Source organism: Hirundo rustica, chromosome 23 (genome assembly GCF_015227805.2).
Source record: "Hirundo rustica isolate bHirRus1 chromosome 23, bHirRus1.pri.v3, whole genome shotgun sequence".
Lineage (NCBI taxonomy): Eukaryota > Metazoa > Chordata > Aves > Passeriformes > Hirundinidae > Hirundo > Hirundo rustica.
Window position 1 is genome coordinate 5482502 of NC_053472.1, and position 28000 is coordinate 5510501.

Sequence of the window (28000 nt, forward strand, 5' to 3'; positions counted from 1 at the left end):
CAGCTGCTGGGGACATCCTTTGGATGGGTTTGGAATCACCGGGCAGATGATTCCTTTGGGAAAATTCAGGGAGAATTGTGAAGCATCGCTCCTGTTAGTGAGAGGCTTCTTGCAGGAGGAGCGTTGAAAGGCACCTTTGGTGTCAAACTGCCGGGAAAACACAACTCCTGCCACAGGCAGCTGGAAATGTCGCAGTGAAACACAAAGGGAGAAGCAGAATTCAATTTTTAAAAGTTATTTTCGGCCCGCGCCTCGGAGCCATTCGTGTCCCCAAAATGGACAGAAGAATGGCTCCGCTGGTTTCTATTCCCTGGCATTCAGGCAGAGATAAGAAACCTCCTGCAGGAGCAAACCTTTGATGAGAAATCCTCTGTACCTGAACCCGGCAGGGAAAAGGAGAACATTTGGAACATTTTGCTGTGCTGGTGTTGGGGCAGGAGGGGGCTCTGCGAGGGGGAGATGGGATGAAAGGGAGCCCCTGGATCCCAGCTTCAGTCCCAGCTCTGACCCAAAAATCTCAGCATCCTTCCCTGCTCTATTACAAATCCTCTGTGAATGTGTTTACCACGTAGAAATCATATATATATATATATGTGTGTGTGTGTGTGTGTGTATGTATGTATGTATATATATATATAAAATAAACATAAACACATGTAATAAATTATTAGTCAAGAGAAGCATTTTAAAGCCCACGGTGGAAGCTCACAATGTGTTTTGCTGGTTTTCCCCTCAAAATTAGGCCACTTTTTGTCTCGTGGGGGAACCACTTCGTCTTCCCACATAATTTTATTGGAATTTCACAGGCATAAGCTACTCAACTTCATTTAAAAAAAAATGGGGTTAAATATTTATTTAATGGCATTTTGAAGCTCAAAAGTAAATGAGATCAGGGCTCCAACCCTCCAGCAGCTCCAGCTTACAAGGCTTTGTGCAAAGCCTCGCTGTAATCTGTTGTTTTGCTTAACAGATGTGGTATTAGAATCGATGAAAACATAAAAATCTCCACTCCCACGGAATGATGAAAAGTGGGGAGAGCAAACATGAATAATTTAAAGCTGGAGGCGAGGGAACTGCCTCCTTTTGGGTTGCTGACAGAGGGAAGTGACCTGTTGCTCCTCTTTCTGTATTTTAGCTGTGGCGGGCTGGAATAGTGAAATGATGCCACTGATTTTTGCCTCGGGATGCTTCAACACTTAGGCGGAGGGCGGGGGGAAAAAAAGGTTTGTTTTAAAAGCGTCTCACACTTGGAAATGCCTGGCAAGACATTTGGAAGCCTGAGGGCAGCCCGGTCAGTGCTGCTCTGTGCCAGGCACAGCCCCTGTGGGGGTTTCACCCATCCCGGTTTCATTTTCCCTTTTTTTATCTTTCCTCATGGACGCCTCCTGTAAGGTGACACCAGCTTGGAGAGGCAGCCTGGAGATACTCGATACTGACTTCTGCGATGGGGGCACTTACCGATGTCGAGGAGGAGCTGGGGGTTGTGTTTAACCGTTTGAACGTTTTCTCTCGGGTTTGGTTAGGGTTGGTGGGTTTGGTTTTTGTGTTTGTTGTTTCTTTTTTTCCCCCCACTGAAAAAATGCAGCGTTCAAACTTGCAAACCTTGCAGCTGTCGTGGCCTGCCTTGCAGCTTCCTGTGGCTGCAGAGCGATCTTCTCTCAGCGCTCTGCTCCCCGTGCGAGGCATCACCTCCCTCCTCCTCCTCCTCCTCCTCCTCTCTTCCCCCACACCACTCCTGCCTCCCTGTGTATGGCGGGTTTGAAAAATCCCATTGACACAGCGGGTTTGGGGAGGGTTTTATGTTGGTTTTGTTGTTTTTTTTTTTTTTTTTGCTTTTGGCTGGAAATGGGTTTCAGATGTTTGGGTTTTTTTTTTTCCTTCCCCGCGCCTGCATCTCGTAAAGCCGCGGCGTTGCCGTGACAACCGTGTGACATCTCGGCTCCCTCCTCCCGCCGAGCATGCCCAAAGCCAGCTCAACTCTGCCCGGGCTGCACAGATGGGACCATGAGCTCCGTTCCCCATGAGCTGCCGGCCTTTGTGCTCGGGAGGAAGAGGAGGGAGAGGCGGCCCGAGGCGCCGGGAGCTCGGCGCCGCGTCCCCTGAGCCCCCCGCCCGCCGCCGGGACCATGCTGGCCTGCCTGGCCAGGGGCAGTTTGCTGGATATCCTTCAGGAGGGCTTCACCGAGGTAAAGCCACGTCCCCGAGCTCCGCCGGGAGGAAGGAGGGATGGTTCCGTGCACGATCCTTTGCGTTCCCGGAGCTCCGTGGGGCAGGAAAAGGGGGAAAGCAGCGAGGTTCCTCGGCGGGGGCTGCGGCTCGGCAGGAGTTTGTTTGGTGAGGAGTTCGGGGCTGGTTTTACAGGCGGGGTTTGAGCGGCTCTGGCGGGGTTTTGAGCTCCTCTCGCTGCTTCGCCGCTGTCCCGGTAAATAAGATAAAGTGCTGGAGCGTTTTTACGCGTTTGTTGTGTAAAATCCGCTCCTCTCCTGAGGGATGTAAATCTGCTTTGAGGACTCTCATTTCTTGGGAGAGGCTGACAAAGAGGGGTTTTGGGGTTTTTTTTCCCCCCTCACATCTTTTCCTGTAAATTGAATCCTCAGGGGACTGAAATTCATCTTGGTCGGGGAAATGGAATTTTCGAAGTGTTCTTTATCCGCCTGTTCTGCCAGGAGAGTAATGAATCGTAAAATAAGAAACTCCAGAGGTGGGAATCCTGCGGCTGCGTGGAGAGTGCAGTGGGACTTCTCTCTTTAGGGGGCACAAAAAAATTGAGTTTTGCTGGGTATTTATGGACTCAGTAATGCACGGGCAGCCCATGCTGGAGCACGACCTGCTGTCTGTAAGCTGAAAAGGAGAAAAACCGGGGGGGATTTGCTGGAACCACAGAGTGGCTGCTATTTAATTTCTCACTTGGTCGCAGGGATCTTCTTTTGGGGTGGTTTGTTTTGTTGTGGTTTTTTTTCATTATTCTTTCTCGGAGCACCGAATTTAATTCTGTTTAGTGTTTGCTGATCCCTCGGCCGTGCAGATCTCGGGTGCTGTGGCTCCACGGCCCCGTTATCCGCAGAAAACGAGCACCGCACATCCCTGCTGGGCTTCCCAGCGGGAAAACCAACCGGGGCTGAAACCGGAGCCCGGCCCCAGGGCGGCCCCGGCTCTCCTCGCATTGCCGAGAGGAGCTGGAATCGCTCCATCCCCTCCTCCACGCAGTGCCAGGCTCATTTTTAGCCAGCCGAGGTCCGGGTTTAGACCGAGCTCACACTTCCTGTGCTCGGGGGCAGCGCATCCTCCTCAGGCACAAATAGCAACTTATTTATTAATGGCAGAATGAATGGTGGGAGCGAACCCCAGCCAGGCTCAGCGCCTCAGCCCGGCAGGTTTTACCCACAGGCAGCTCAGCTGGGGAAGAAACTTCCCTCTCCCACCATAAAAACGCATTCGCGGGGTCTCTGCCTCCTCACGCACTCCAGCAAAAGTGGGACTAAAATCAGTTCAGCGAGGGGAGGAGCCGTGATTTGCCAAGGACTGGAGATGGGAGAGGGGCTCTGCCGTTCCGTGGGTGCTGCTGTGGTCACGGGCTGTGCCTCCCGCCCGTCTCTGTTTCTATTTACACAGAAATTAATGTGGAATTGCGTCCCCATCCCCATGGGTGATCCCAGCGCCGGGCAGGGTGATGAGCAAACAGCCGGGAGCCTTCGGGGAAGTTCCTTTTGTCCCCTTGCCTCATTTTCCCTCTCTCTCCATCCCTTCTGACCGAGGGCCGCCTCAGCCGCCCAATTATCCCCTAATTAGTGCAGCATCATTGTCCTTGCTGCCCGTTCTGCCGTGTGAGGAATCACATCCCGCCGAAGCCCCTCCATCGCTGGATTGTCACTTCAGGCCGGTTTATTTCACATTTTCCCCTTCCCTTCCAGAGGCAGAGCCCACCTGCAGACATCTGAAGCCGGGACGGTTTTGTTTGATGTCGAGACGCAGCAAATTTCCCCCCGTGGGCATTAAAGTCCCTCATTAATGGCCCGTCCTGCCTTGGAGGTGTTTCCCTGCTGTTTGCGGGGACCTCTCCTGCTCCCAGGCAGATAAATAATTCAACCCGCAGCCGGATGGTGCCCCGGGGATGCGTGGCTGCTAAAAGCAGGAGTTTAGGATGAAAGGGAAGCACAGAGAGGGGTCTCATCCGCGCTGACTCTGCGCATGTGGCCCCAGCCCGCTCCCCCTCCTCGGGGAAATGCAGTTTATTTATGTGCCGACACTTCTGTCAGGTCTTGAGAGCAGATGGGGCGCAGAGAAATGTGTCAGGGATGGGCCTGGCAGCTCCGAGCTGCACTTTAACAACGACACACCTTCCCTTTTTCGAGCTGGAGGATCATTTCCTCTGGTAAACCTAATTATGTGGCTGCTTGTGTGCAGTGACTCATTGAAAATAACTGTTTTCTCTCCCCCCCCGCGAGATTATGTTGAACAAACAATTCATTCCAGAGAGGACAGGGAGACTTTAAGGGCCCAAGTAAAGCAGGGCCTCCCCAACAAGGTGAAATGCAGTGTTACCTGCCCGGGAGGGGAAATCTCCACGTTTCTGACCTGGGAACTGCTCCTGCAGGGCTCTGTTCTGTCCCTCCCAGGCTGTCCCGTGGAATATTTCCCCTCTTTCTCAGCTGAGCCGGTAATTCCTGGGTTTCCCACATTAGAGCCCCTCTCCTTGCCCTTCCTCTGCCACATCCTTTGCTGGGGTTGGGGCACATCCTTTGTGGTGCCATCCTGCCTGTGGGGTGTGAGGTGTGAGTCCTGGCCCCAGGCAATGTCCTGGGACTGATTTGGGTTTGTTTCTCTCTTTGGGGGTATTTTCTGGCCCTGTGGCCCGGCCCTGGCTCTGCTCCGCTCGGGGCAGGGTGCTGTTCTGTCGCCCAAAGGTCTCAGCTGTGTGATCTCAGCAGAAGGAGCTGGCACTCGCCCTCTCCGTGCCGCCAGGGCTATTTATAGGATTAATAGGATTCACCATGGAGAGCTGTTTTGACTTCTGGCTCCCTCATCCTGCTCAGCCCCCGTGCTCCTGGAGCCCCGACTCCCTCCCTGAACACACCGAGCTCCAGAGGTGCCGCTGTTTTGTCACCCCGGCTTTGTTTTGGGGCGAGGCTGGCAGCATTTCACACCTTCCCCACCCCGTGAAAGCCACGGGGAGCTGGCTGGCTCTGAGGAACCCTGCGGGCCTTTCCTGGCTGTCTGCCCTCAAACCCCTGCGAGCCTCCAGCACAGACAGAAAAACACGGCTGGGGCTCCCCACACCTGGATTCACCCCCAGATGTGCTTCAGCAGGCCACTCCTCGCTCTGTGATCCTTTTCCCCCCGAATCCTGGTGCCTGGCCGGCAGTGGGGTTCTCAGCAAGGGGAGGATGTGTTTGCTGCACTGTAGATTCGGGGTGGAGCACTGGGGACTCAATCCCTGCCTCCATGGCTCAGCCAGGGTGTCTGCACAGGGCACAGGGACACTCACAGGTTTCTGCCCCTCGAGCCGTTTCGCCAGGAGGATGAAGATTATCGCAGCTGCTTTATGGGCACAAAGAGGAAAAGGGGATGCCACACTCCCAGCAAGCCAGGGGCAGAGGGAATTCTAAATTTCGTGTCCTAAATGTGCCTTCAGAGCCCTTCATCCTGGCCCAGGGAGCCTCCCTGGGTGTCCCTCCCCTCTGCAAAGTCCCTGCCTGCAGGTTTTGGAGTCCTGAGGAGCTCGGGCTCCTGTCGGAGCTGCCTGTCCCTGCCTGGGGTGGGGATCCTGCTGGAGGAGGAGCACAGCTCCTGTTTGTCCCCGGAGCACCAGGGGATGTGTCAGTGCCGCGTGCTTGGGCAGACCTTAGGCTTTGTTTGGGTGCAGTGGAACCGTCTGACAACTCAGGGTGACTCACGTGCTCCAAAATCCTCTTTGGAGACTTTTGCACAGCTTTTTTGCCAGTTTTTTTTCCTTTATTTTTTGCCTGTAGCTGGCACAGAAACTCTGCCTGGGTGGGAAAAGGGGCTCAGATACCTGCTGAGCATCGTGTGAGAGGCGCTGCTGCTTCAGGCTCTTACACTTGCATTATTAAGCCCTCTCACAGCACAAAGTTGATGAAATACCGGCCTATTTAGGCACAGGTTGGAATGACTTCATCCTGCACTGGGAGCTGGATAACTCTGGAATGAGCCATGGCAGTTTTTTGGCTTTGCAAGACGTGAAAATCGAAGTGGCAGGAACAATTTAGGGAGTCTGGATGGAACTGGGCCTTGCTGTTTGCACTTAAGCTCTTCCAGTTAAAGGGCAAAGAAAAGGCTGAGAAAAAGGTGGGAAACCCTGCAGTCAAAAATTCCATGTCCTGCTGGAGAGCTGGGCACTCTGGACACCAACACCAGCTCCAAGTGAAGAGTTTTATGAAGGAGAACCCCTGTGGGTGCAGTTGGTCATTCTGGCATGGCTGTGGTCACGACTGGCTGGTTTTCACTGTTGGATGCATCTCAATACATGGAAAAACCTGAATCACGTTCAAGCATCAATTTTGAGACGGGGGGGAAAAAAAAAAACCAAAAACCCTTTTGCTGTCTTTGAGAGCAGAGGGAATCTTTTTTTTTTTTTTTTTTTTTTTTTTTTTTTTTTTTTTTTTTTGCTTGGGGGTTGGTGCTTTCTGCTTTTACAAAGGCCTCCTTGAGCAACAACAAAAAATAAATCAGCAAACCAGAGGAGGGCTGGCTGGAAAATTACAGTTCCCATCTAATTAAGGTAATGTCAGAAAGCTTAGCAATCCTACAGGGCCTCAGCCTGCACGTCCTGATGCAATTAGGCTGCTGCCGACCTTCGGTTCAGGGCTCTGGGAGGGAGGAACAGAGAATTCCTTTCACCCTGGGAGCACGAGGGCTCGTCTTGCTGACCCCGTCAGACCTGGGGCTTGGGCAGTGGCCACAACCCTGCAACAAAGGAGAATCGGTGTAGAGAGCCTCAAAAACGTCGCTCCAGCAGGGTGAGTCCCTAAATCAAACACTGATGCTGGAGTCCAGCCCATCAAAGCAGTGCCCAGAGGGAGATCAGTGGAAAGAGCCTCAAAAACATCAATCTAGCAGGATGAGCCTCTAAATCCAGTGATGAGGATGGATTCAAACTCATCAAATTAATGTGGTGGAGGGATCTGTTTCTAGAGGGAAACAGGGTCACAGGATCCACTGGAACATGAGGGTGAGCAGGGCAGGCCCTCCTTGCTAAAAAAAATGATTTTGTCCATTTGTTCAACACCAAAATGTGCAATATTTTACTCTCAGAGAGGTAAAAATTAACCTCATATGTCCCAGGCTGTAATTTGCCCGTGGAACAATGCTGGGATGTCCTGTACTCCCCAGCACCTTGCTTTAAAAATCTTCTCCTGCCCTGCAAAGTCTTCCAGAGTAAGACAAAAACCATCCCACAAAGCTCTGTCTGGAGCAGCCTGGGCTCCAGCTCCCTCCCTCCCTTGCTGCTCTTCCCCATGGCAAGGTACAGGTAAAAAGGGCTTTTTTTGGAACACAAAGCTGTGTTAATGTAAACAGGATTAAGCTTAGCTCCAGCATAATCCTAAATAATGTCTGTTCTGTATAGTAAACCCCACAGCAGGCTGGTTTTCCTCTGAAAAATCCTGGGTTTGGGAGAAGCGTTGGCGAGGAGCTGAGCAGTGCCAGCCCTGAAAACTCCGAGGTTGGGCTGAGCAGGAGCTCAAACCAAAACGCAGGGGAAGCAGGAACGCCTGAACAAACGCACGCTTGCTCCCAGAACTTTTTGGTTTTTTGGAATTTTGTCGGCTAAAAGGAGCTGGGACCTGTGTGAGAGCGGGTGTTGTGATGCCTGCAGCCCCAAATGGGGGTGGAACCAGTGGGTTTGGGGCATTTCTGTGGGCAAATGCAGGCTCAGGGGGTTTGGTGTGGTGGGACGGGCTGGGAAGAGCTGCTGTCCCCAGGGCAGCACACATCCCAGCAAATCCTCGTCCTCCCCGTGCTGGAAGCTGACACCTGGAGCGTTTTCCAGGGTGGGTGGCAGGAACGATGTCCATCCAGGCAGCAAATCACCTTGCCATGGTAGCACTCAGGGCTGCGTTGGAGCTGCTGCCTTGGGGCTTGGAACAAATGGAATCCTGAGGGCGTGAAACAAAATCTCCCGCTTCTTTTAGAGGCTGGGATCTGTGGATTTGGAGGTGTGAACCTGAGCACCTCGTGGCTGTGTAGAAGGGCTGAAGGTGCAGCCCACGATGTCCTTGTTGCTCCCCAGCTGATGGAGAGGTGAAGCATTTTGGATTCTCCAGCTTCAGGAATTGCCCTTGGGGTTTCTGCCGAGCAGCTCGGGGGCTTTGTCCCTTCCTGCATTTCACAGCGCTTTGCCGGTTTTTAGGTCACTAAACTTTTATTTCTGGTAAATTTCCTCGCTAAGTTCAGTCACACGCTCCCCTCAGCTGCCAGCAGTGACAGCTCCCTCCCTGGATTTTTGAGTTTTGCAGCAATCCAAGGCTCTTGCTGAAGTCACTCAGCCTGCCAGGTTTTTGGGTACAAAGTTAGGAAATGCTCTTCGGTCCAACTGTCTGAACGTCTGCAGGAAAATCTTATGTTTAATGGAAAAAACCCAAAACCAAGCGAGCAAGGCTGTAAATGAAGTGTAAGGCTGCAGAATTACAGCAGCCATGGGAATGAGACGACTTTGTCCTGGTGACATCCCAATTCCATTGCCTCAGAAGCTTCCTTTTAATACTCATTGTTTAAAATGTAACTGCTCTGGCGCTTTTTTAATTTTTTTTTTTTTTAACTAATAATAACATTGTCAACCCACTCCCGCTTTCAAGAGATACAGACTAAAAGCTTGCCAAAAATTCTTTTTTTTTGTGAATGCGCGAGGAATGTTCTGCGAGGAGGAACAGAAAACAAACTGCTCGGTGCAAGGGTTTTTCCTTTAAATGAGACAGGAGTGGAAGAGCCACGGAGGCTCCTCCAAAAACTGCAGATTTCCTGCAGGCTGGGAGCGGCTGTGTGCTTGGGGAATCAGCGCCAGTTCCTAAAACGATTGGAAAAAGAGGAGAATGGAGACTGGTGGGGCTGGGCACTGAAGCTGCAGAGCCCCTCCCCAGCGCAGGCCAGGTGTGCTCCTGCAAAGATGGATCAGCTCTGCCACCTCTGCTCCCCTTTTGCCACAGAGCCACCAGGGCAGGCCTCGGTCCCCGTCCCCTGGCAGCTCCCCAGCCCGTGCTGAGTGAGCAGAGCTGCCCCAGCCCGGGCCCAGGCACATTTCTGAGCCAGCACACCCAGCCATGTGTGATTAAAGTTGGATTTCCTTTGCCAGGATAATTAAGAGCCGGGCTGTGACCAGATTGTGACTTTGATGGGCTGTAAAAGCATAAACTCTGCCTGACGCTGCTGAGATCATATGGAATGGGGGCTTAGAACCTGCTGCATGGGCACAATAATGGGAAGCTTAGTGAAAAGGGAGGTAATCCCATAAATGGATCAGTTTGTTTACCCTCCGTGTCCCACTGCAGCCCTGCCCAAAGGGATTGCAGCCTTTCCGGCGGCCCTGGGAGGGTCACAGAGAGGGGATGGAAAGGGAAAGGTCACCGGGGTCTGCTCTTTGCCAAGAGGTCCTTTGTGCCAGATGGGTCCTCAGGGTGACCAGGAACCCAAGTGTGAGTTTCCCTGGTCTCACACTCCCCAGGAACCCAAGTTTGAGTTTCTCTGGTCTCTCACACTGCCCTGGAAACCAAGTTCAAGTTTCCCCGGTCTCTGAGACTGCCCAGAAACCCGAGTTTGAGTTTCCCTGGTCTCTCCCACACACAGCATCCCTCCCGAGCTCTGTTCCTGGCTCCCAGGGCCCCAGCCAGCTTCCCTGCCTGCAGGAATAGAAACTGGGCCACTGGAAGTGCTGAGGCAGCTCCCAGGACGTGGAGGAGCTGTAGCAGGGTTCCAAATGAGCCACGCTGGGAGCGTTACTGGGGGAGGCTCTTGTCTCTTCCAGGAACCCTGGTTGTCCTGGAATTGTTTAACGGGCACGGACTCGGGGTTCCCTGCTCCTGCACTGTGGGGTTTCTGCTTTCCTGCTATGAGAACAGTGGGGATGGGACACAGGGCGAGCAAACCGCGTTCCCCGGAGTGAGGAGGTGACAGCGCTGGTTTGGCTCAGCCGCAGATGAAATGAAATCTCTTTGGTCAGCCGTGCCCAGCTCAGGAGCCCTGTCCTCCTCAGCAGCCAGCCTTCGGGGTGAGACCTCTGCTCCTTGTTTTCCAGGGCAGATCCTGCGCAGCTCAGGGAGAAAGGCGAGATCCCTGCCTCTCCCCCTGCAATGCAAACGCTTTGTTTTCTGTTCCAGCAACAGCTGCAGGCCTATGTGGCCTGGGTGAACTCCCAGCTGAAGAAGAAGCCAGCGGTGAGGCCGGTGCAGGACCTGAGGCAGGACCTGCGGGATGGGGTCACTCTTGCCCTGCTCATCGAGATTGTAGGTCAGCGCTGCCATCTGGCCCTGTTTTTCCCCCTCAGCTCCCTCGGCGCTGGCATCTGTCGGGCAGATGTTGCTGGGGGTGGGCAGAGCTCGCGGGGAGGAAAACAGCCATAAATCAGATCATAAATGCAATTCTATTAAAGCCCTTATGGTTCAGAGGCGGTTACAGCAGATGGGGAAACCCGGCAGGGGCACTGGGAGCTGCCACATGGGCTTAGGGGGTGTTTTTTGGGAAGAGCTCCCTGTTTGCTGATGTCATCCCTTCTCCCTGGGCAGGGGGATGGGGAATGGGGGTGCAGCGAGTTCGTTGTCCTTGCTGCTCCCTCCTCCTCACACTGACCCCCTGCCCCAGTAAGGGACAGGTCTCCACACTTCTCCCACCTTCTTCCTCAGTTCTTCGCCAGCTGAGCCCTTTCCATGGAGCTCAGCCCTTTGGGAAGAGGCAGCTCCAGCCTGGGTCCCTCAGGGGGGTCACAAATCCTGCCAGAATCCTGCTCCAGCCCCCAAAGCCTTGACATCACCCCAATACAGCCCCAAACCCTGGTGCTGGGCTCCTGTTGGGCAGGACAAGATCCCCCATGGAGCAGCCAGACGTGAGGTCAGAGCAGTGCCAGCAATCCCTCTGACACTCCCCAGCGGCTCAGCTCTCCTCTGATAAAGCTTTTTCGCTTCCTTCAGCTGGTGAGAAGCTGAGTGGCATCGAGGCCAACCCCAGCAGCCAGCAGGAGATGAGGGAAAATGTGGAGAAGGTCTTACAGTTCGTGGCATCCCGAAAGATCCGCATGCACCAGACGTCAGCTAAAGGTACGTGGCCCTGGGGGGGATTTTAGCTGCTCAAATCCTGCTTCTGGCTCTGTTTTCTATCAGACAGGTAATTTATGAGTCAATTAATGTGTTGGTTTGTGAAGGAGTTGGGGGTTTATCCCCCCTCTGGTTTAGTGAAGGTTTTGGGTTGAAAGTTGGGGAATGCAGAGGATTAAAAAAGTGAGGTTTTTTTCCTGCTGCTGAGCACTCAGAGGCCCAGGTTGCGGTGTAATGAGGAATACAGGCTTGGAATCTTTCACCAAAAATACACATAAACCTGCTGGAGTGAAAGAAGACACGGAAAAAATCCTTGTGGTTCACTGGAAGCCACGGGCTGGAAACAGAGAGGAGACACAACGCACAGTCACATGTCTGTGGCGTGGTTTAGTCAGGACTTTGAGTAGCTCTGACTGAATTGTTTTGGGAAATCTTGGTCTGGAAGAGTGGCTGATCTTTGCCATGACATCAGCGTGCTGGAAAACACTCCTGTGATATCACTGAACAGGGTTAATCCGCATTTGCAGGGTGCTGCAAGGGGCACTTTATGGGCGCAGGATGCCACTACTGCGCATTGCTCTCCTGTCTTTCGTGTTTTAAAAAAAGGGGAATTCTCTGCTAATAAAGGCACTGCTCAGCCCTCAGTGACTGCTCTGCTTCTGAGCGAGCACTCAGTAATTATGTGTTCAGTAATTAGCTGTGGAAATGGCCGTAAAGGGAGGCTCAGAAGCTCTGTGGAGGTGGCTGTCAGCTGGAACAGCCCTGCTGCCTCTAATTATCTCCACCTCGCTGGGCAGCCCCAGCTCTGCCGGCACTTCCCCCGAACCACCCCAACGCTTGCGTTTTGCAGATATCGTCGACGGGAACCTGAAATCCACCATGAGGCTGATCCTGGCCTTGGCTGCTCACTTCAAACCGGGCTCTGGCAGAGCTGGCACCCCTGGCTCGGGGGGCAGGAGCCGCGCAGCAGCCCCGGGCAGCCTCCGGCCGCGCTCGGCCGCCGCCGTGGCCCAAGGGGCAGTGGCGGCGCTGGCCGATGTCCGGCAGGACGTCCAGCACTCCGGCCGGGACGTGTTCAGGCACAGGCAGAGGTGAGGAGCTCTTCCCTGCTAAGGTGAGGCTGGCTTGGGTTCAAATTCAAACTCAAATGGAAGCGAGAGAAAACGCGTCCTTGTCCGCTTTGTTCCTGGCGGGAGGAAGCTCCCGTTGTGCAAAAACTCCTGAATGTGTCCTGGCACAGGGGGCACGGCCCTGGCTCGGCAGCCTGCCCAGGTTACTCTCAGGTTTTACAGCACAGCAGCAGCTGGGTCTGTCCTTATCTCCCTGGAGCAGAACAGGGAGTTCCAGCCAGGGCAGAGGGAGCTGCGCTGCCTCCTTCTCCCCGCGCTGCCCTCGGTGCTGTCTCCTTGGAGATGTTCTCACGCCAAGGGAAACACAAGTCAGGTTTTTCCTCCAGAGATCTGGGAGCTTTATTTCCAGAGCTGAGGATGTTCTACAAGTCCATTCTGGCTCCTCCATTGCTCATCCCACTGTTCCAGGCGGGGGCTGAGTCCTGGGGATGCTGAAAATCCACACAGACAAAGGGAATAATTCTGAAAATCCCATTTGCCCCTCGCCAAAGGTGCTGTGTGGGTGACAATAACGACGATAGCAATGACATTTAACCGGGAGCCGGGTGCTGGGGCTGTGCAGCGTTTCATTTACACAGCTGAAGGTCATCTGCCCATCTGATACTGGCTCGAGGGAGCACCCATGAAACAGTCCGGAAACAAGGCTGAAATGGAAAATTTTGTTGAAAAATGAAATGTTAGAGGTTTCCCTGGCAAAGGCCTTGGGGTTCTTCAGGAAAGCCAGTCCTTGTGACGTTTCCTTGCATTCCCAGAGCTTTTGGAGTTCTCTGGTCCCAGAATTTGGGATGAGCTTAAAACAAGGAGGCCCGTTTGCCTGTTTTCCCTCAACACCAAGAAGATGGGGTTCCCTGATAGGAAAATTGACATTTTTCCCGCTGTCTCCTCTTCCTTACCTCCCTTTCCTCAGCTTCCCCCCACCTCCTTTCTGGAGGAGGAAGAATTCCAGCTGCACTCAGGTGAGCTCTCCCCTCATTTTGTGCTTGTCAGCCCCAGGAGCAGCAGCATGGATGAGGAGATTGAGAATCCCTACTGGAGTGTGCGGGCCCTGGTGCAGCAGTACGAGGGGCAGCAGAACGTGCCTCCGGAGCCCCACCCTTCCAGGTAAGGGATTTCATTGCCAGCACGTGTCCTTTGTCTGGCGTTCCCGAAAGTGCCTGTTCTCCTCATCAAAATCTGCCCACTTCTGAAGGACAGGGGCATCCCTGGCGGGTCTGGAGGGTGAAACCTCAGGAATCGAAGCAGTTTTCTGTTGGTTTCGTGGATATAGGAGAGGGAAAAAAAAAAAAATAAAAGGGGTTTTGAAGAAAGATGACTCCAGTGAGGGAGCTGATCCAGCATGGAGAGCTTCGTAGTAAAGGGAAGCCACTCCCTTTCCCCCGAGAGAACCAGAAACTGCTCGGAAGAGCAAGAACTGCCTTACTGAACACATCGGAGCTCCCTCTGGAAATGGGGCTGTGCTCCAGTTAATCCCATCTGGAGCACAGCCGAGGGCTGGGCTGCACGTGGGGAGCTGCAGCCCTTTGCTTCAGAGCCTCCCGTTCCCACTGACAGCTCCAGCTCCGTTTTCCCTCGTCCTTCCCCTGCCTGGGCCGTTCCCCGAGTGCCTCCCTCCCGTCCGTGTGGGAGTGAGGAGCTCGTTTGCCAAGGACAGATTGCCACTGACAGCCTCTCAGCAGGCAGGACGTTCCCCCAGCGTTTCTCAGGCCAATCTTTATGCTCCGCAGCACCAATAATTCCCCATGTACCTGAAAATTAAGGTTGCTTTGCCCAGCAGAGGAGAGGAACACAAGAAGTTTGTGTTTATCCCCCGGGTTTGCTGCGTGTCATTGAGAGCGTGTTTATAAATAGACTTTCGGAGGAGTGTGGGGCTCCCAGCGAGGCAGTGCTGGAGCAGTGCCTCCACATGATGTCAGCAGCGCGCTTTTGAGGCCGGCCTGCCAGGGGGGATGTAAAAATCCTGCTTTTGGCAGCAGCATTTCGTGGATAATGCCACAGGAGCTTGGCATTGGATCTGGAACCGTGAGCTCAGGAGTGCCACATTCTGCTCCCTGCCCTCATCCCTCAGTTGAAGGGAGCTGAAATATTTGATGTATTCTGCTCCCTGCTCTCTCATCCCTCCGTTTAAGGGAGCTGCAATATTTGATGTATTCTTCTGCCCTATCGGGTGGCCGCCGTTTCCTCATATTTTGGTATTTTGGCCGTCTTAAAAAATCCCTCCGCGCATCCCGCGTTTTTATTTTCTTTTTCCCCATCATGTCACGAATTCTTTGCCCACGGTGCAACGGTGATATTGCTGCTGATTGGCCAGAGCACAGCGAGAACCTTTTCCAGGAGGGATCAAAAACTGGGAGCGCTCCAGCTGCTGGGGGCGTCTGTGCTGAGACAATCGTGCACGAAGAAAACAAGATGTTTTCCCTTTCCTGGCGGGGAGAAATGTGCTGAGCCCAGTGAGGAGAGCCGGCTGGGAGAAACGAGATGGGTTTTTTATTAGCCCAGCCCGGTGTCCCAGGGCAGCATCCCCGGCCCTGCCGCGGCTCCTTCCCCGCTCCGAGCTCTCCCTGCGGTTCCCAGGGAGCGCCGGCTGCCGACGGGATTCATGGAAAAAAAAAAAAAAATTGCCAAAAATCAGATGATTCCCAGGCCGCCGAGCCCCTCACCCATCCCTCTCCCTTTCCCCTCCCCTTCCATCGGCATTCCCTCCCCCACCCCTGAGCCAGGCATCTCGGAGAAAGGCTGTGCCTGCACAGCCCGTGTGACAGCAGGAGGAGAGGGAGCCGTGCCTGGGGCTGGGCAGAGCCTGGGAAGAGCCCGCATCCCTCTGGAAGCTGTGAGAGCAGCTTGGGAAGAGCCCGCATCCCTCTGGAAGCTGCGAGAGCAGCTTGGGAAGAGCCCGCATCCCTCTGGAAGCCGGGAGAGCTGCCTGGGAAGAGCCCGCATCCCTCTGGAAGCCGGGAGAGCAGCCTGGGAAGAGCCCGCATCCCTCTGGAAGCCGGGAGAGCAGCCTGGGAAGAGCCCGCATCCCTCTGGAAGCTGTGAGAGCTGCCTGGGAAGAGCCCGCATCCCTCTGGAAGCCGGGAGAGCAGCCTGGGAAGAGCCCGCATCCCTCTGGAAGCTGTGAGAGCAGCCTGGGAAGAGCCCGCATCCCTCTGGAAGCCGGGAGAGCAGCCTGGGAAGAGCCCGCATCCCTCTGGAAGCCGGGAGAGCAGCCTGGGAAGAGCCCGCATCCCTCTGGAAGCCGGGAGAGCTGCCTGGGAAGAGCCCGCAGCTCCTTCCCCCGGCGGCTCCTCGGATGCTCGGCAGCACAAGGAGGGCGGGATGGGATGAGAAACACCCCGGAGGCTTGTGATGAAAACAACCGGCTGTGCAGCTGACCAAAATGCAGCAGCAGGAGACAAATGACCTGCGAGGGAAAGCAGCGGGAGCCAAAGGCAGGCTGCAGAATTCCCCGGCTCCGGAATCAAACCCGCTCGTGGGGGCTGCGGATTTGCCTCTCAGCCGGCGCAGACCCTGAGCCGGTTATTTCGTGTGTGTGTGTGCTGTTTCTGCCGGGAATCCTCCCGGCGCTCCGCCTCGCAAAGCTTCCTGCAGGAGTTTGACGGGAGCCGGCGATCCCTGCGCTGAGCCCGGGGCAATGAGAAGGGAAGGGGGCATGAGCGGAGCCGGGACCCTGCGGATTCTGTGAGGCCGGAGCTCCAAGTGGGATCATGGGAGGGAAGCAGGTCAAATGGTGAGCGATTGTGTGCGTTGTCCTCGGCAGCAGCAGGGATGGGTGTCTGTTAAAATTCGGGGCATTCGGGCAGCGCTGGCGTTCCTTGCCCCGAGCCTCGGCTGCGCTGGCGGATCCGGGGCTCGGGGGAGGCTGGATGTGGGTTAAGGAGCCAAGTGGTGAAAGGAATGAAGTGGAGCAGTTTGCATCATAAATCTCTCTTGGAAAGCTTTCGTCTCCCAGCCCTCGTTTCCTGCGTGCTTTAGCAGGGAATTGTTGTGCACTCTTAAAGGCGTTGCATCAGCGGGTGTTTCACACTCTGATGGCTCGGGCTGATACAGGACCTGGGCAAGTGTTTGCAGCAGTAATTGGATGGTGCAGAAAGCGACCTGACCTGTGCTGCTGCTTCAGCTGCCTCTGGCCCTGCCGCTGTTTGGAATGTTCGGGATGTGGTTGTGGATGCAGGGTGAACCCGGTGTCCTTTTGAAAGAGGAAAACTGCCCGGAAAGGGTCTGGGGATGTGGGAATGCCTAAGGAAATGTAAAGCGGTCTGTGCTGTGGGGACCTACCCCCACCTGCGGTCCCTTTCATTGGCTTTGGGCTGTGCATCCAGTGCTGGGGGAAGCGGATCTGGAATGTTATTTCCAGGCTCACATCCTTGTTTTTCATCCTGCTCGTCCTTTTCTGTTCCCCTGTTTCGCCACCTTCTCTCCCATCTGTGCCTGGTGGTGTTTTTCTGGGACAGTGCCTGGGGGTGAGGGCAGTTCAGAGAATCAGCTGGGAACACGAGGGAGGGAATTCTGAGATCTGTTCCTAGAAGGAAGTGAAATCCCTCCCGGAGCTGCTGGCCATGTCAGACCAGCTGGGCTTCCTGCTGGCATCTGTGATGTGCGAAAGTTTCATCCTTTCTTCTGGCCCTTGTTACATAAGGCAATGCCAGCAGAACTGCCAAATCAAACAAGAAACAGCATTAAAAAAGTAAAACAAAAGCAAAACCCATCACTTTATGCCATGCCCCCGTTCAGCAATGAGCGGGAGCAGGGGCTGGCTACAAATTTGATATTAAAAATATGTCTAATGAGGGACTGCTGTGATGGATTTGGAATTCCTGGAGGTAAATCCTGGAGCAAAGCCAGGTGGCCAGGAGCCCTTTAGGCATCGTGCACACACCTGAAAGGACAGGTACTGTCCCTGTTGGAGATTTCTACCGGACAGTGAGTATTCTTTCACTGTAACACGGGGGAAGTCTGGACCACAAAAAACTGGACTCAGGTCTGAAATCTGAATGAGCAGAGGCTGGTCCTGGCCGTGGGAGTGGGGCAGGCAGGAGCAGCAAGTCATTTCCATCTCTATTGCAGGGCTTTTCCCATTCTGTGGGAGCTGTGGGAGACGGAGCAGCGGTGCTGGGAAGATGCAGGGAGGGAGCTGCCGAAGCCTCTCATTTTTCTAAACCTATTATATTATTTCCACACTGTTTTTCTTTTTGTTCCCTGCCCTTTGTTTCTGCGTTGGGGGAGAATGAAAAATTAACTCCTGCTCACGCTCGCAAGGATTAATTCCTGCGACTTTCGGGGTACATTGAATGGGTCAGTGAGCTTCAGCCACCTTTTGATGTTGTCTGGGAGATGCACTCAGGAGGAATTTCTGAGAAAAAGATTGCCTGAACCTCCCAGTCAGCTGAGATGGCTCCTGCGAAAATATGTGGGCACTTCCAAAAAGTTTTAATCGAAGAACACGAGTGAGTGCATTCTGACTCTCAAATATGTTGGGATTTAAAGCTGAATTGATTAATCTGAAAGCTCTGGAGCAAGAGATGAAGCCAGGGTGGTTTTTTGTCCAGCACAAGTCTGGCAGTAAATTACTCCTGAATGTGGTCTGGGCTTAAAAAATTACATGTCCAGGTTGGGTTGTTGAAGGTTTCTCTGGGATGCAGATAATTCTTAGATAAAAGTGAATATGGAGACGTGCTCTTTGAAAATTAGTGTTGATCAACATCATCATCATCTAAAAGAGCTGTTCCTGCCTTTGTCTGCAGCCTGACTTCACCCAGCCCTGTCCACAGTGCAAAGAGTGAATCCACTGTAGCCCCCTCGGAGGAGAAGGAGAGACTTGTGATCCTCCAGTCTGAAGAAACAGAGACTAAACCAGGTAAAAACATTGAGGCTTCCTTGGGTGATAAAAGCCGAAAAGCTGCCCGGGGACTGGAATTGTTCAGTGCTGCCTCCAGGGGCACTGAGGGATGCTCTGCAAAGCCCACAGGTGCTTTTCCCCCTCTGTCACACACACTGTCCCCAGTGCTGTGCTTGGACACCTCCCTGCAAAGTTCTCTGGGATGAGGTGTGCGTAGGAAAGCTCAGCTTGCCTCAGGAATGAGCCATAAATCCTTGGGGTCAGCTGAGCTGCCGCACCTTGGCTCTGGTGGGTGCTGCAGGTCCTTCCTGGGCTGCCACCAGCACATCCAGCCCCTGTCTCCTGCAGAAGAGGCCGATTCTCGCTTCCAGCCTGAGTGGCAGGCGGGGAGCTCTGGGTCCTACGTGGAGAACTCATGGGAGGAGCAGCTCCTGGAACAGCAGGACCACCTGGAAAAGGAAATGGAGGAGGCGAAAAAGATGATTTCGGGTTTGCAGGTGAGAGATTTCTCTTCTCAGAGGGTGTTCCCTTCCAGGGTCAGTCATTCCGCGAGCTTGGATGAACGCTCATGTTTGGAACGTTCTCCCCACAATTCTTTATTCTTTATTTCTCTCGCTTCCCCTCCGTGCCCCTCAGCCCGGTGTGGCCTGGGGAGCAGAGCCCCTCCATCCATATGGTGAAGGCACTGAACTCTCTCAGGAACATCCCTTTCTGTTTGTGCTGGGAACCAGGGTGCCTTGGAATTGTAAATATTTATGTGGCAGTAAACAAAGCAGAGATTGTGCGAGGAGCACAGGCAGCTGGGCGGGCACTTTCCCCGGGGACAATGGGCAGGACACAAAAGAGTCACCAGAAAAAAATAAACAATTCCTTGGTTCCCTGGTAAAATCCGGCTGCATTTTGTGCCCACTGGGAGCAGGGACAGGAGGGACTGGCACTGCTGCCCCCTCATCCCCAGGAGTGGGGAGAGGCAGCTGATGTGGCCAGCCAGGAAATGGGATTTGATCCATTGATTTTACTCGATAAGTGAGAGGCTGCAGTTCGTGAGTTTGGTTGAAATGTTGGGGATCTGATGCACACACACCCTATAAGGTGCTAAAGCTGAGGCTTCACTCCCTGGAAATCTGAGCTGTCCTTGTTTGGTTCTTTCTGTGGGGAAGATCATGAGCTGACAGACTCCTGGCAGAGCTTTGTCAGGGGATAAATCTTGTTCATTCCTGAAAAAAAAAAAACCAAAACAAAACCAAAAACCAAAAAACCCAACTCATTTTTGATGGGAATAAATCAGCAGAAATGGGAACTGAAGCTGGTTAGGGACTGTGGATAGGAGTGACTGCTGCAGCTCACCTATTTCCCTTTGAAATCTCAGAAAAGGAGAATTTTTCTCCCCCCCTTTATCTCCCCAGGCGTTGTTGCTCAATGGGTCTTTACCTGAGGATGAGCAGGAAGGGTCCTTTGAACTTTCTGAGCGTGGAGCCTGCCCTGAGGAGCAGCTGGTGAGAACATCCCTGCACCCAAATTCCCCTGCTCCAGCTGCCTTTTGCCCTGCCCTGCCCCTGCTGCACAATAACAACGCTGATATTTTGCATTCAGATCATCATCCGAAGCCGTCTGGACCAGAGTGTGGAAGAAAATCAAGATCTGAAGGTCAGAGGGTGACAGATGGAGGGGGAAGAGAGGTTTTGCAGATTGTTCTGCTTGATTTTGGTGGGGGGAGTGGGGTGAGGATGAGGCAGGGAGGGCAACATGATGGATGAAATGAGGAATATTCTGTTAGGGCTCCAACTTTGGAGGCTTGGGGCCAGTTCTGATGCTGGCAGAAGTGTTTGATGCTGGCCCGAAGAGTAGATTTGGGGGACTGGGAAATAATTTTTTTTCCTCAGGACTTTATTAGCAGCTTTTGTCATGTTTGTAACCATTAAAATCTCTCAGTGCCTGACTGGCTCTTGGATCTGTGGGGAAGGGTGGGATGTGCTCCCTCCCACAGCAGAAAACACCAGCTCTGCTAGGTTCCAAAGGGGTGGCAAGGTGAGCTTTAAACAAATTGTGTTCCATTTGCAGAAGGAGCTGCTGAAATACAAACAAGAAGCTCGGAACCTCCAGGGAATAAAGGTGAGGAAAGGGGAATTTCATCCAAAAACAAATAGCAGTGCTTTAGGTGAGTAGGGCCGGCAGCAACCACACACCTTTGTGGAATCTCAGGTTGTGGAAGGAGGAGTACTGGGGGCTTGGAGGTGGCGGACCCTGTGGTTTATTGCTGCAGTTTTAGGCAGGTACGAGGAGCTGGATTTCCTGGCTTCTGTTCTGCCTGTAAGACTGTGGTCAAATATCCCCCTTTTTCTTTTCTTTTTCCCTGTTTCTCCTAAACCAAAAGAGGCATAAATTGGTTCTCCTGGCTCTTCAATTCCCTCCTCTCTCTTGGAGTACACACCCAGCAGCACTGGCCCAGTGAACTCATTCCTGCCAGCACAGGGAAAAGAGCCTGGGCTGTCCCTGTCCTGCCCAGAAACAGCTCAGCTTGTGCCTCTGGAGTGGTGAACACTGCTCATCTCTTCCTGACAGAGGTATTTTTAGAGCTGCCTGTCAGAAGGGAGCAAACAGCAGTAGCTGTCCAAGGTGGAGCCCTGGCTGAGTGAAAGGTGCAGAATTAGTGCTGACTTTGGCCTCTCCAGAGAGGATTTCAGTGCACAACTGGGTCACACTCAGGGCTTAAGGCTGCTCGTGTCCTGGGCTGATCTTGGCCTCTCTGTGCCCTCTGGGTGCGTGGCCGGAGCAGGAGCTGCAGAGCACTGAGTGCCCTCCAGAGCTGTTCCCATCCATCAGAGCCAACGTCCGTCACTCCTGGAGCGGGAAATTCAGGCTGAAGCACAGAAATCCCTCTGTGCTGGAGGCCAGAATGTTGGCAGGGAGATCAGTTTTGGGTAAGGGAGAGGCAGGAGGGCTGAGAGCCCTCTGGGGCCCCTGGCAGCACCTCAGCCCCGAGTGGCCGCAGTGACCCCAGGGAAGGGTCCCTGCCCTCCCTGCCCCTCCTGCAGACATCACCTCTCCCCAGGACGCTCTGCAGCAGAGGCTGATCCAGCAGGACGCTTCGGTCCTGCAGCTCAAGCAGGAGCTGCTGAGAGCCAGCATGGACAAGGAGGAGCTGCACAACCAGAACGTGAGTCGCTGCTGCTGCTGCTGCTGCTGCTGCTGCTGCTGCTGTGGCTGTGGTTATTTTGGAGGGGGGTTGGTGGTCCCAAAGGTGGCTGCAGCAGAGATTTCGGGGTCGTGGGATAGTGAACGAGCAGCCAAAGGTCTCTGCACAGCACAGGCTGCTGGCCAGCTGTGAGGCTGGAGATTCCTGACCTTCACTCCCGCTTCCTGTCCTCCAGGACCTTCAGCTGGGACAGGGAGGGGCTTTCCCTGATGCTTTCAGTGCTGATTCTTCCCTCCTCGCTCTTAGCAGGAGGCACCTGCCCTGTGCAGGTCTCTGTCCAAAGGTTGCCACCCTAATCAGCAGCTCTCTTCACCTCTGTAGGTTTCTGGTCACTCTTTAGCACAAGGGGCCGAGGTTTTCACTCTCTGGGAATATCTGTCTCACTCCTGGGTGTTATTCCTGCAGGTTGACCTCCAGAGGAAGGTTGAAGAGAGAAACCGGCTCCTGGCGGAATACAAAGTAATGGAACCATGGGGGTTTGGGTGGTTCTTCAGCTCTGGGGATGGGAATTGCCCTTTCCCTGGCACTTGGACAGCCCTGGGAAGGAGCTGTGGGAGTCAGGGGTGTTTGTAGTGGGGTGGAGGGATCAGAAGTTCTTCGCATTCCCCCCACAGCTTCTTGCAGATCTTTCATTGCCGTGGTTTGTGGTGGTGGCTGCTGAGTGTCCACGTGAGGTTGGGTGACCTGTTTGTCATCTGATCCCTCGGGAATCTGTTCTCTGGGGCAGCTGGGTGACCTCAGCAGCAGATCTTTGGCCAAGGGCACTTTGGGCGATAAAAACTGATTGATCACGTCTAAAAAAAGCTCAGACACTCATCTCTAACATCTGGCAAAGCACACCCTGTGCAAATCACCAGATCCTGGCAGGTGACACGATTTTCCCTGCCATGGGAAGACGACTGAGCCTCCCTCCCTGCCCTGCTGATCCCCTGGGTCCCTGTGTTGCAGAAGGAGCTGTGCCAGAAGGATCGGCACTTGCAGCAGCACCAGACCAAGCTGGATGAGATGCTCAGGCAGCTTTCCGAGGCCAGCTACCAGCAGGTGGGGAGAGCTGGGCTGCACTGGGAGCTGGCCTGGCTGGCCCGGCTGGTGCTGACTGCGCTGCTGCCCCTCCACAGGTGGATTTGGAGCGGGAGCTGGAGCACAAGGAGGCCCTGCTGGCTCACTGCATGAAGAGAGAAGCTGAGGAGGTACGGGAGCCTTGCTCCACACGTGGGGAGGGGTTTGCCCAGCAGCCTGTCTCCAGAAACCCTCCCCTCCATCCCAGAGAGGTCTGGCTCTGCCCTCTCACTGTCAGAGCCCTGACCAGGGCAGGCAAAGCCCCCAGAGCTCCCAGCACTGAGCACTCTGGCTCAGCCTCTTGGCTCAGGATCCTCAGGGATGAAACAGTGAGGGATGCCAGAAGGTTTCTCAGCTTCCAGCTTCACCTCCGACCCTGGCAATGGTTAGACCACAGCTCAATTTACCCCCTTCTTTTCCTGCTGACCCTGCTATTGAGTCTTTCCACCTTTACCTGAGGAATCAAGTCTGTGCTGTGACCAGAAACTCCCTGCACACTTTGGAGAGTGCCTTTATCTGGGAGAAGAAGAGAGTGTTATCACTGATGTGGAAAGCTCTCCTCCCCTCTCATTTTGCAGTCCATAAATGGGGACTTTTGGGGAGGTCCTGACACTCACTCACATTTTCCCCTGCCCAGGTGATGGCTTACAGCAGTCACAGTGCCCAGAGCAATGGCTTTCTCCAGCCAGCAGGAAAAGGAGCTGCTCCCACAGCCCACCGAGGGGTAAGAGCACCTCAGGGGTGCATTCCCATCCTGGAACCCTTTTATTCTGTTAAAAGAGGTTTCCCCTCGCTGGGGAAACAAGGGAAGGCAGCAGCCTGGGTTGGTCTGAGCTGTGGTGTTTTGGGCAGACCAATGACCTGCAGCTGGTCCGGGACGCCCTCCGCAGCCTCAGGAACAGCTTCAGTGGGCACGACCCGCAGCACCACACCATCGACAGCCTGGAGCAGGGCATCTCCAGCCTCATGGAGCGCCTGCACCGCATGGAGACGCAGAAGAGGCAGGAGAGGAGGGTAAAGGCTCCCCAGGGCGCTCAGCTCCTGCCCCTCACACCGTGCAGAACTCTGACTGCGAGGTGACGCTTTGTCCTTGTTGTTTTGGCTTTGCGCCCCAGGTCCGGGGGAAATCGCCAGCAAGCAGAGCAACCAACGAGTGCAGAGAGTCCTGGCCCCCCAAATCCAGTAAGTGCCCTGCAGACCCTGCCCTTCCACTGCCGGATTCACTGCCCGGGTTCCCGGGTGTAGAATCTCCTTGGGGATCTGCCCCCTCCAGCTCCACCCGCACAGGATCCTCCCGGGATCCGCGCTCCCTGCCAGGGGAAGGGACACGCATTTATGGCTGCTTTTCTCTTGGGCACCACCACAGCCGGAGTCTGGGCCTCTTGGGCAGTGCTGCAGCACAAATAACCGTGGCAATCGCTGGGAAAAGGGATGTCATCCCAGCTTTCCTGCTGCTTTGCACCATCTAGTGGGGACAGAGAAGTGTTCCCTGCTCGGTCTTTGCTGCCTTCCATATCCACGGCGCAGCCTTTTTTAATGCCACATTTCCGTGTGTCCAGAGAGTATTTTCTGCATAAAAGGAGCCTTAAAACTGTGGAGTTCAGCTCCTCTGTTTCAGCTCTTAGGGGGAAGCAGGAAACAAGGCAGGGGTTGGGGAGAGAAACACAAATTAAAACCCACGCAGCACCATCCCTCCTGGCCAGCTGGAATGGGAAGATGGGGAGGGAGGATGATGATGAGGGATGTGATAATCAGCGAGTTGCTGCCTTGCAGAGCTGCCTCACTCTCAGAGCACACCCGTGATGAGCACCAGTGCCTGCACCAAAGTGTTGTACTTCACCGACCGCTCCCTCACCCCCTTCATGGTCAGCATACCAAAGAGGTGAGGCTGGGCCTTCCTAACCCTCCTGTGCCCCTAAAAACAGCACTCTGATCTTCTGGGAATGCTCCTGGACAGCACAGGTTTGCTGTGCCTTAGCTGGATTTCATGCTTTTGGCTGGTGAAAATGATCCGCAGTAGTCCCCGAGCTTTGTTTTTGTATCTTGTTTTTGTATTTATTTCCCCCGCAGGTTAGGGGAAGTGACTCTGAAGGATTTCAAGGCAGCCATCGATCGGGAAGGAACCCATCGGTACCACTTCAAAGCCCTGGACCCAGAGTTTGGCACAGTGAAGGAGGAGGTAACGTGGGACTGAGCTTCGGGATCAGTGTCACCACACAGCCCTGGGCACCGTGGTCACCTCGCTTTTCAATTAGTGAAACAGTGGGTGTTTCCCCCAAACAAAACTGTCGGCTTTCCCAGCTGTGGGTAAAGCTCCTCTCGTGCTATAATATTTTCATCCTCAGCAAAAGCAGCTCCATGGATGTGGTTGTGACCGCCCTGGAGTTGCAGAGCCCCTCGGGCAAAGCCAGCCTGTGACACAGCTCAGGGGACGCAGCAAAAATCCGCGCTGCAGGTTTTATAAAACCTGTTGCAATGGGAGAGCCTGTATTAAAAACACCACCTCTGACTTTCTTCTGAGGGTTTTTCAGAGAGAACTGTGTGTGTGTGGCATCATTCCCTTTGTGTGCTGCAGAGCAGCCCTGTTCGTGCTCGGGCTGCTGTGGGTGTGGATTGGATTCTTTACAGATTATTGGGACAGTTCTTGCTTCACAAATTGATTAGGACAAGGACAAAGGGTCACCCTCTCTGGAGACAGGCAGCAGCTGGAGGTCATGGTCTGGCTCAGAAAAGGCATTTCCAGTCTTTAGTTTACCTTTAATGTCAAAACAAAAAAGCCAATAATAATCCTGATATCCATTGGTTAATGAGGCCTGGTCTGTTATTTACCCAAATGTGACTCGTGCCTCAGCCCATCATTCCCATGTTTTTCCTGGATTGTTCTGGGAAATCTGAGCTAGGATTGGACTTCGTGCCCCTGATGTCCCTCACACTGCAGAACCGTGTGTCCAGACTCCAGGCATGACCGAAACCTTTTTTTTTTTTTTTTGGTAGGTATTCCATGATGATGACATCATTCCTGGCTGGGAGGGGAAAATCGTGGCCTGGGTGGAAGAAGACCACGGGGAGAATTAATGGAGCTTCCAAGCCCTGTTTCTATGGAAACCTGTGACTGTCTGCGGCGCTCCGAGAGTGACCGAGGAGCCCAAGCGCTGGGAGGAAGCCAATTCAAGCTGCCAAAAGAGACTCTCTGTGCAAGCCACGGGCAGTGCAGGCTGTGTGCATGGACAGCTGGCACCTGGCTGCCCGTGCCCGAGGGCAGCTGCTGTCCTGAGGCTGCAGGGACGGATCTGTGGGACAGAAACAGCTCTGCCAGCAAAACCCTGGAGGCCTTAAGGATGCTTTGCCCCCTTCTCCTCCATCCCTGCACTGTGTGCTGCAGGCTCAGCTGGGCATCTCCTGTGCTGGCATCACAGAAAGCTGCACTGATGGTGAAGATGTGAAGCTTTGCCTTCATGGAGAAGATGTTGCCGGATTGTGAGAGCTGAGGGTTGCACCAGCTGTTGTCCTGCAGGAGCAGAGTGACTCTCTGGACACTGCAGGCCAACAGGACCTCTTCTGGGTGGGAGAAGAGTCCTCTGGAGGGTTCATGCATGGTCTGAAGCAAAGCCCACCAAACTGGCCAAGCTCCCTTTCCCCCACACTCAGGCTCTCATTTCCCAGCCCTGCTTTCCCCACTTGCAATCCAAAGCTGTTCCCATTTCCGAGGTTTGCTCTGCAGGGTGGGGACTGTGGCATCTTGGTGTTTGTTTGCTCGCTGAAGGATTTCGTGGCTGGGGGAGCTGGAACCAGCTGCTTCCTGAGGTCTTTACAGCCCCTGTCCTTGCTGAGCCCCTGTCCCTGCACTCCTGCCCTCTCTGCTGTCACCTCCTGTGCACAGGCATCCCTCTGCTGCTGTCCCCCCACTGCCAGGGCCACCAAGCACTTACCCACCCCTTTCCTTGCTGTGCTGAGTCCTGAAGGATCAGGAAAGAACTGCTGGGGAAAGAACAAGCCCTAAAATCCCCCAAGGGCGGATTTTTCCCTTTGGTTTTGTGGTTTTGTTTCCCTACGTCGCTCGTGGGCTTGGGAGGTCAAAATGGGCTCTGCTCCTTCCCGGCTCCTGTGGGCCTTCCATGGAGTGTCTGTGTGTGCTGTGCATGAGGCTGGGAGAGGGGGCAACCTGGTTTTACTGTTTTATATTAACATGTCGCTTTTGTAAACATGTTCTTGAAATTATTTTGTACCGATTTGCATCTGTCCGAGGACTGTGGATATTTTTATACTAGTGCAAGTGCTCTCTGTATATTTCTGCACGCATTATACTGTGTTTTACTCCTTTCCTGCTGGATGCTGAGATGTTTCGTATCGTCTTCTGTTGACACAACACTGGCCTTGTAGTTTTATTTCACTATGGAAATCCAACTGGTTGATTCTGGGTTTTATAGCAAGGCTCTTACGTGGTTTTGTGCCACATTGGCACAACGCAAGCCGCCTCCTGTTCTGGACAATTTGTGCGACTTTCTGCTTACAGACAGCGGGAGGAAAGTTCATCAATGAACAAGTTAATTAATGGGGGAAATACATCCCTTTTGGAAAAGAAACAAAGATTTTCTTTCTCCCCTGGACATAGTTACTCTGTTGCATGGTCTCTAGTGAAGAGGGCATGGGCTTTGGTGCTGAAATCAATTGTATTTGAATTGCAAACTTCTCACAAGTGTTTCATTCCTCGGGTTTTTCTCATCAGCTTTATTTCAGCAACAGCCACACACCCGGGCTGGAGTTTAATGAAACAAATTATGAAACTTTTCAAGGTCTGTTGTTGTTCAGCTTCACGTCCTTCTCTGCGATTCAGAGGAGCAGTTTGGTTTGGGAGGTTTCTCCCTCATAAAAGCAAAAGGCGCCACTTTAAAATGAGTTTTAACTCTGACTCCAGAGATTTTGCAACAAGATCAAGCTAACAAGTACGGGAACAAGGAAGTAACTCTGAGGAAAGCTGGACAGAAATAAACCCATTGTAAGCAGTGAAACAGACAAGCTCGGATATGGCAGTGAAATAATAAACAAGCTGGGATATGGTAGTGAAATGGACAAGCTGGGATATGGCAGTGAAATAATAAACAAGCTGGGATATGGCAGTGAAATAATAAACAAGTTGGGATATGGTAGTGAAATGGACAAGCTCGGATATGGCAGTGAAATAATAAACAAGCTGGGATATGGCAGTGAAATGGACAAGCTGGGATATGGTAGTGAAATGGACAAGCTGGGATATGGCAGTGAAATAATAAACAAGCTGGGATATGGCAGTGAAATAATAGACAACCCTGGGATGTGGCAATAAGAGCGCATCTCAGAACAAAGCCACCCACCATAAGCTCTTGCTTAGGTTGAGGTAGATCTTGGGTAGGTTTTAGTTTATGGCCTTTACTCCTGTCTCACTGCACGGAGCCCGGCACTATCCCCTTGGATATATTTATGTGTTCTACCGCATCCACCCCGGCCCAGCCCGAGGCCGTTCCCTCTCCTCCTGTCCCTATTC

General features: G+C 53.6%; 1 protein-coding gene across 2 annotated transcripts; it reads left to right on the top strand.

Moving 5' to 3' along the window:
• The first annotated feature begins 1994 nt into the window (after positions 1–1994).
• DIXDC1 (DIX domain containing 1) lies at positions 1995–27382 on the top strand. 2 transcript variants are annotated; one of them, XM_040085224.2, is made up of 20 exons: positions 1995–2186; positions 10329–10458; positions 11136–11261; positions 12109–12349; positions 13376–13489; positions 18130–18242; positions 18573–18721; positions 19631–19720; positions 19818–19871; positions 20286–20336; positions 21277–21381; positions 21826–21879; positions 22369–22461; positions 22539–22610; positions 23117–23203; positions 23332–23493; positions 23595–23661; positions 24253–24361; positions 24550–24658; positions 25474–27382. In XM_040085224.2, exons 1-20 carry the CDS (start codon positions 2127–2129, stop codon positions 25552–25554), a joined length of 2067 nt encoding a protein of 688 aa, XP_039941158.1. In that variant the 5' UTR covers positions 1995–2126; the 3' UTR covers positions 25555–27382. The 2 variants fall into 2 exon arrangements, with proteins under 2 accessions (XP_039941158.1, XP_039941159.1); XM_040085225.2 differs by lacking the exons at positions 1995–2186; positions 10329–10458; positions 11136–11261; positions 12109–12349; positions 13376–13489 and adding an exon at positions 15083–16115.
• Positions 27383–28000: the final 618 nt, after the last annotated feature.

Excerpts from the sequence above, each read along its gene's own strand:
- DIXDC1 (XM_040085224.2), top strand. The coding sequence starts at position 2,127 with ATGCTGGCCTGCCTGGCCAGGGGCAGTTTGCTGGATATCCTTCAGGAG. Across the intron at positions 11,262-12,108 it reads GCACCAGACGTCAGCTAAAG|ATATCGTCGACGGGAACCTG; the intron begins GTACGTGGCCCT and ends TGCGTTTTGCAG. Across the intron at positions 19,872-20,285 it reads AAGAAAATCAAGATCTGAAG|AAGGAGCTGCTGAAATACAA; the intron begins GTCAGAGGGTGA and ends TTCCATTTGCAG.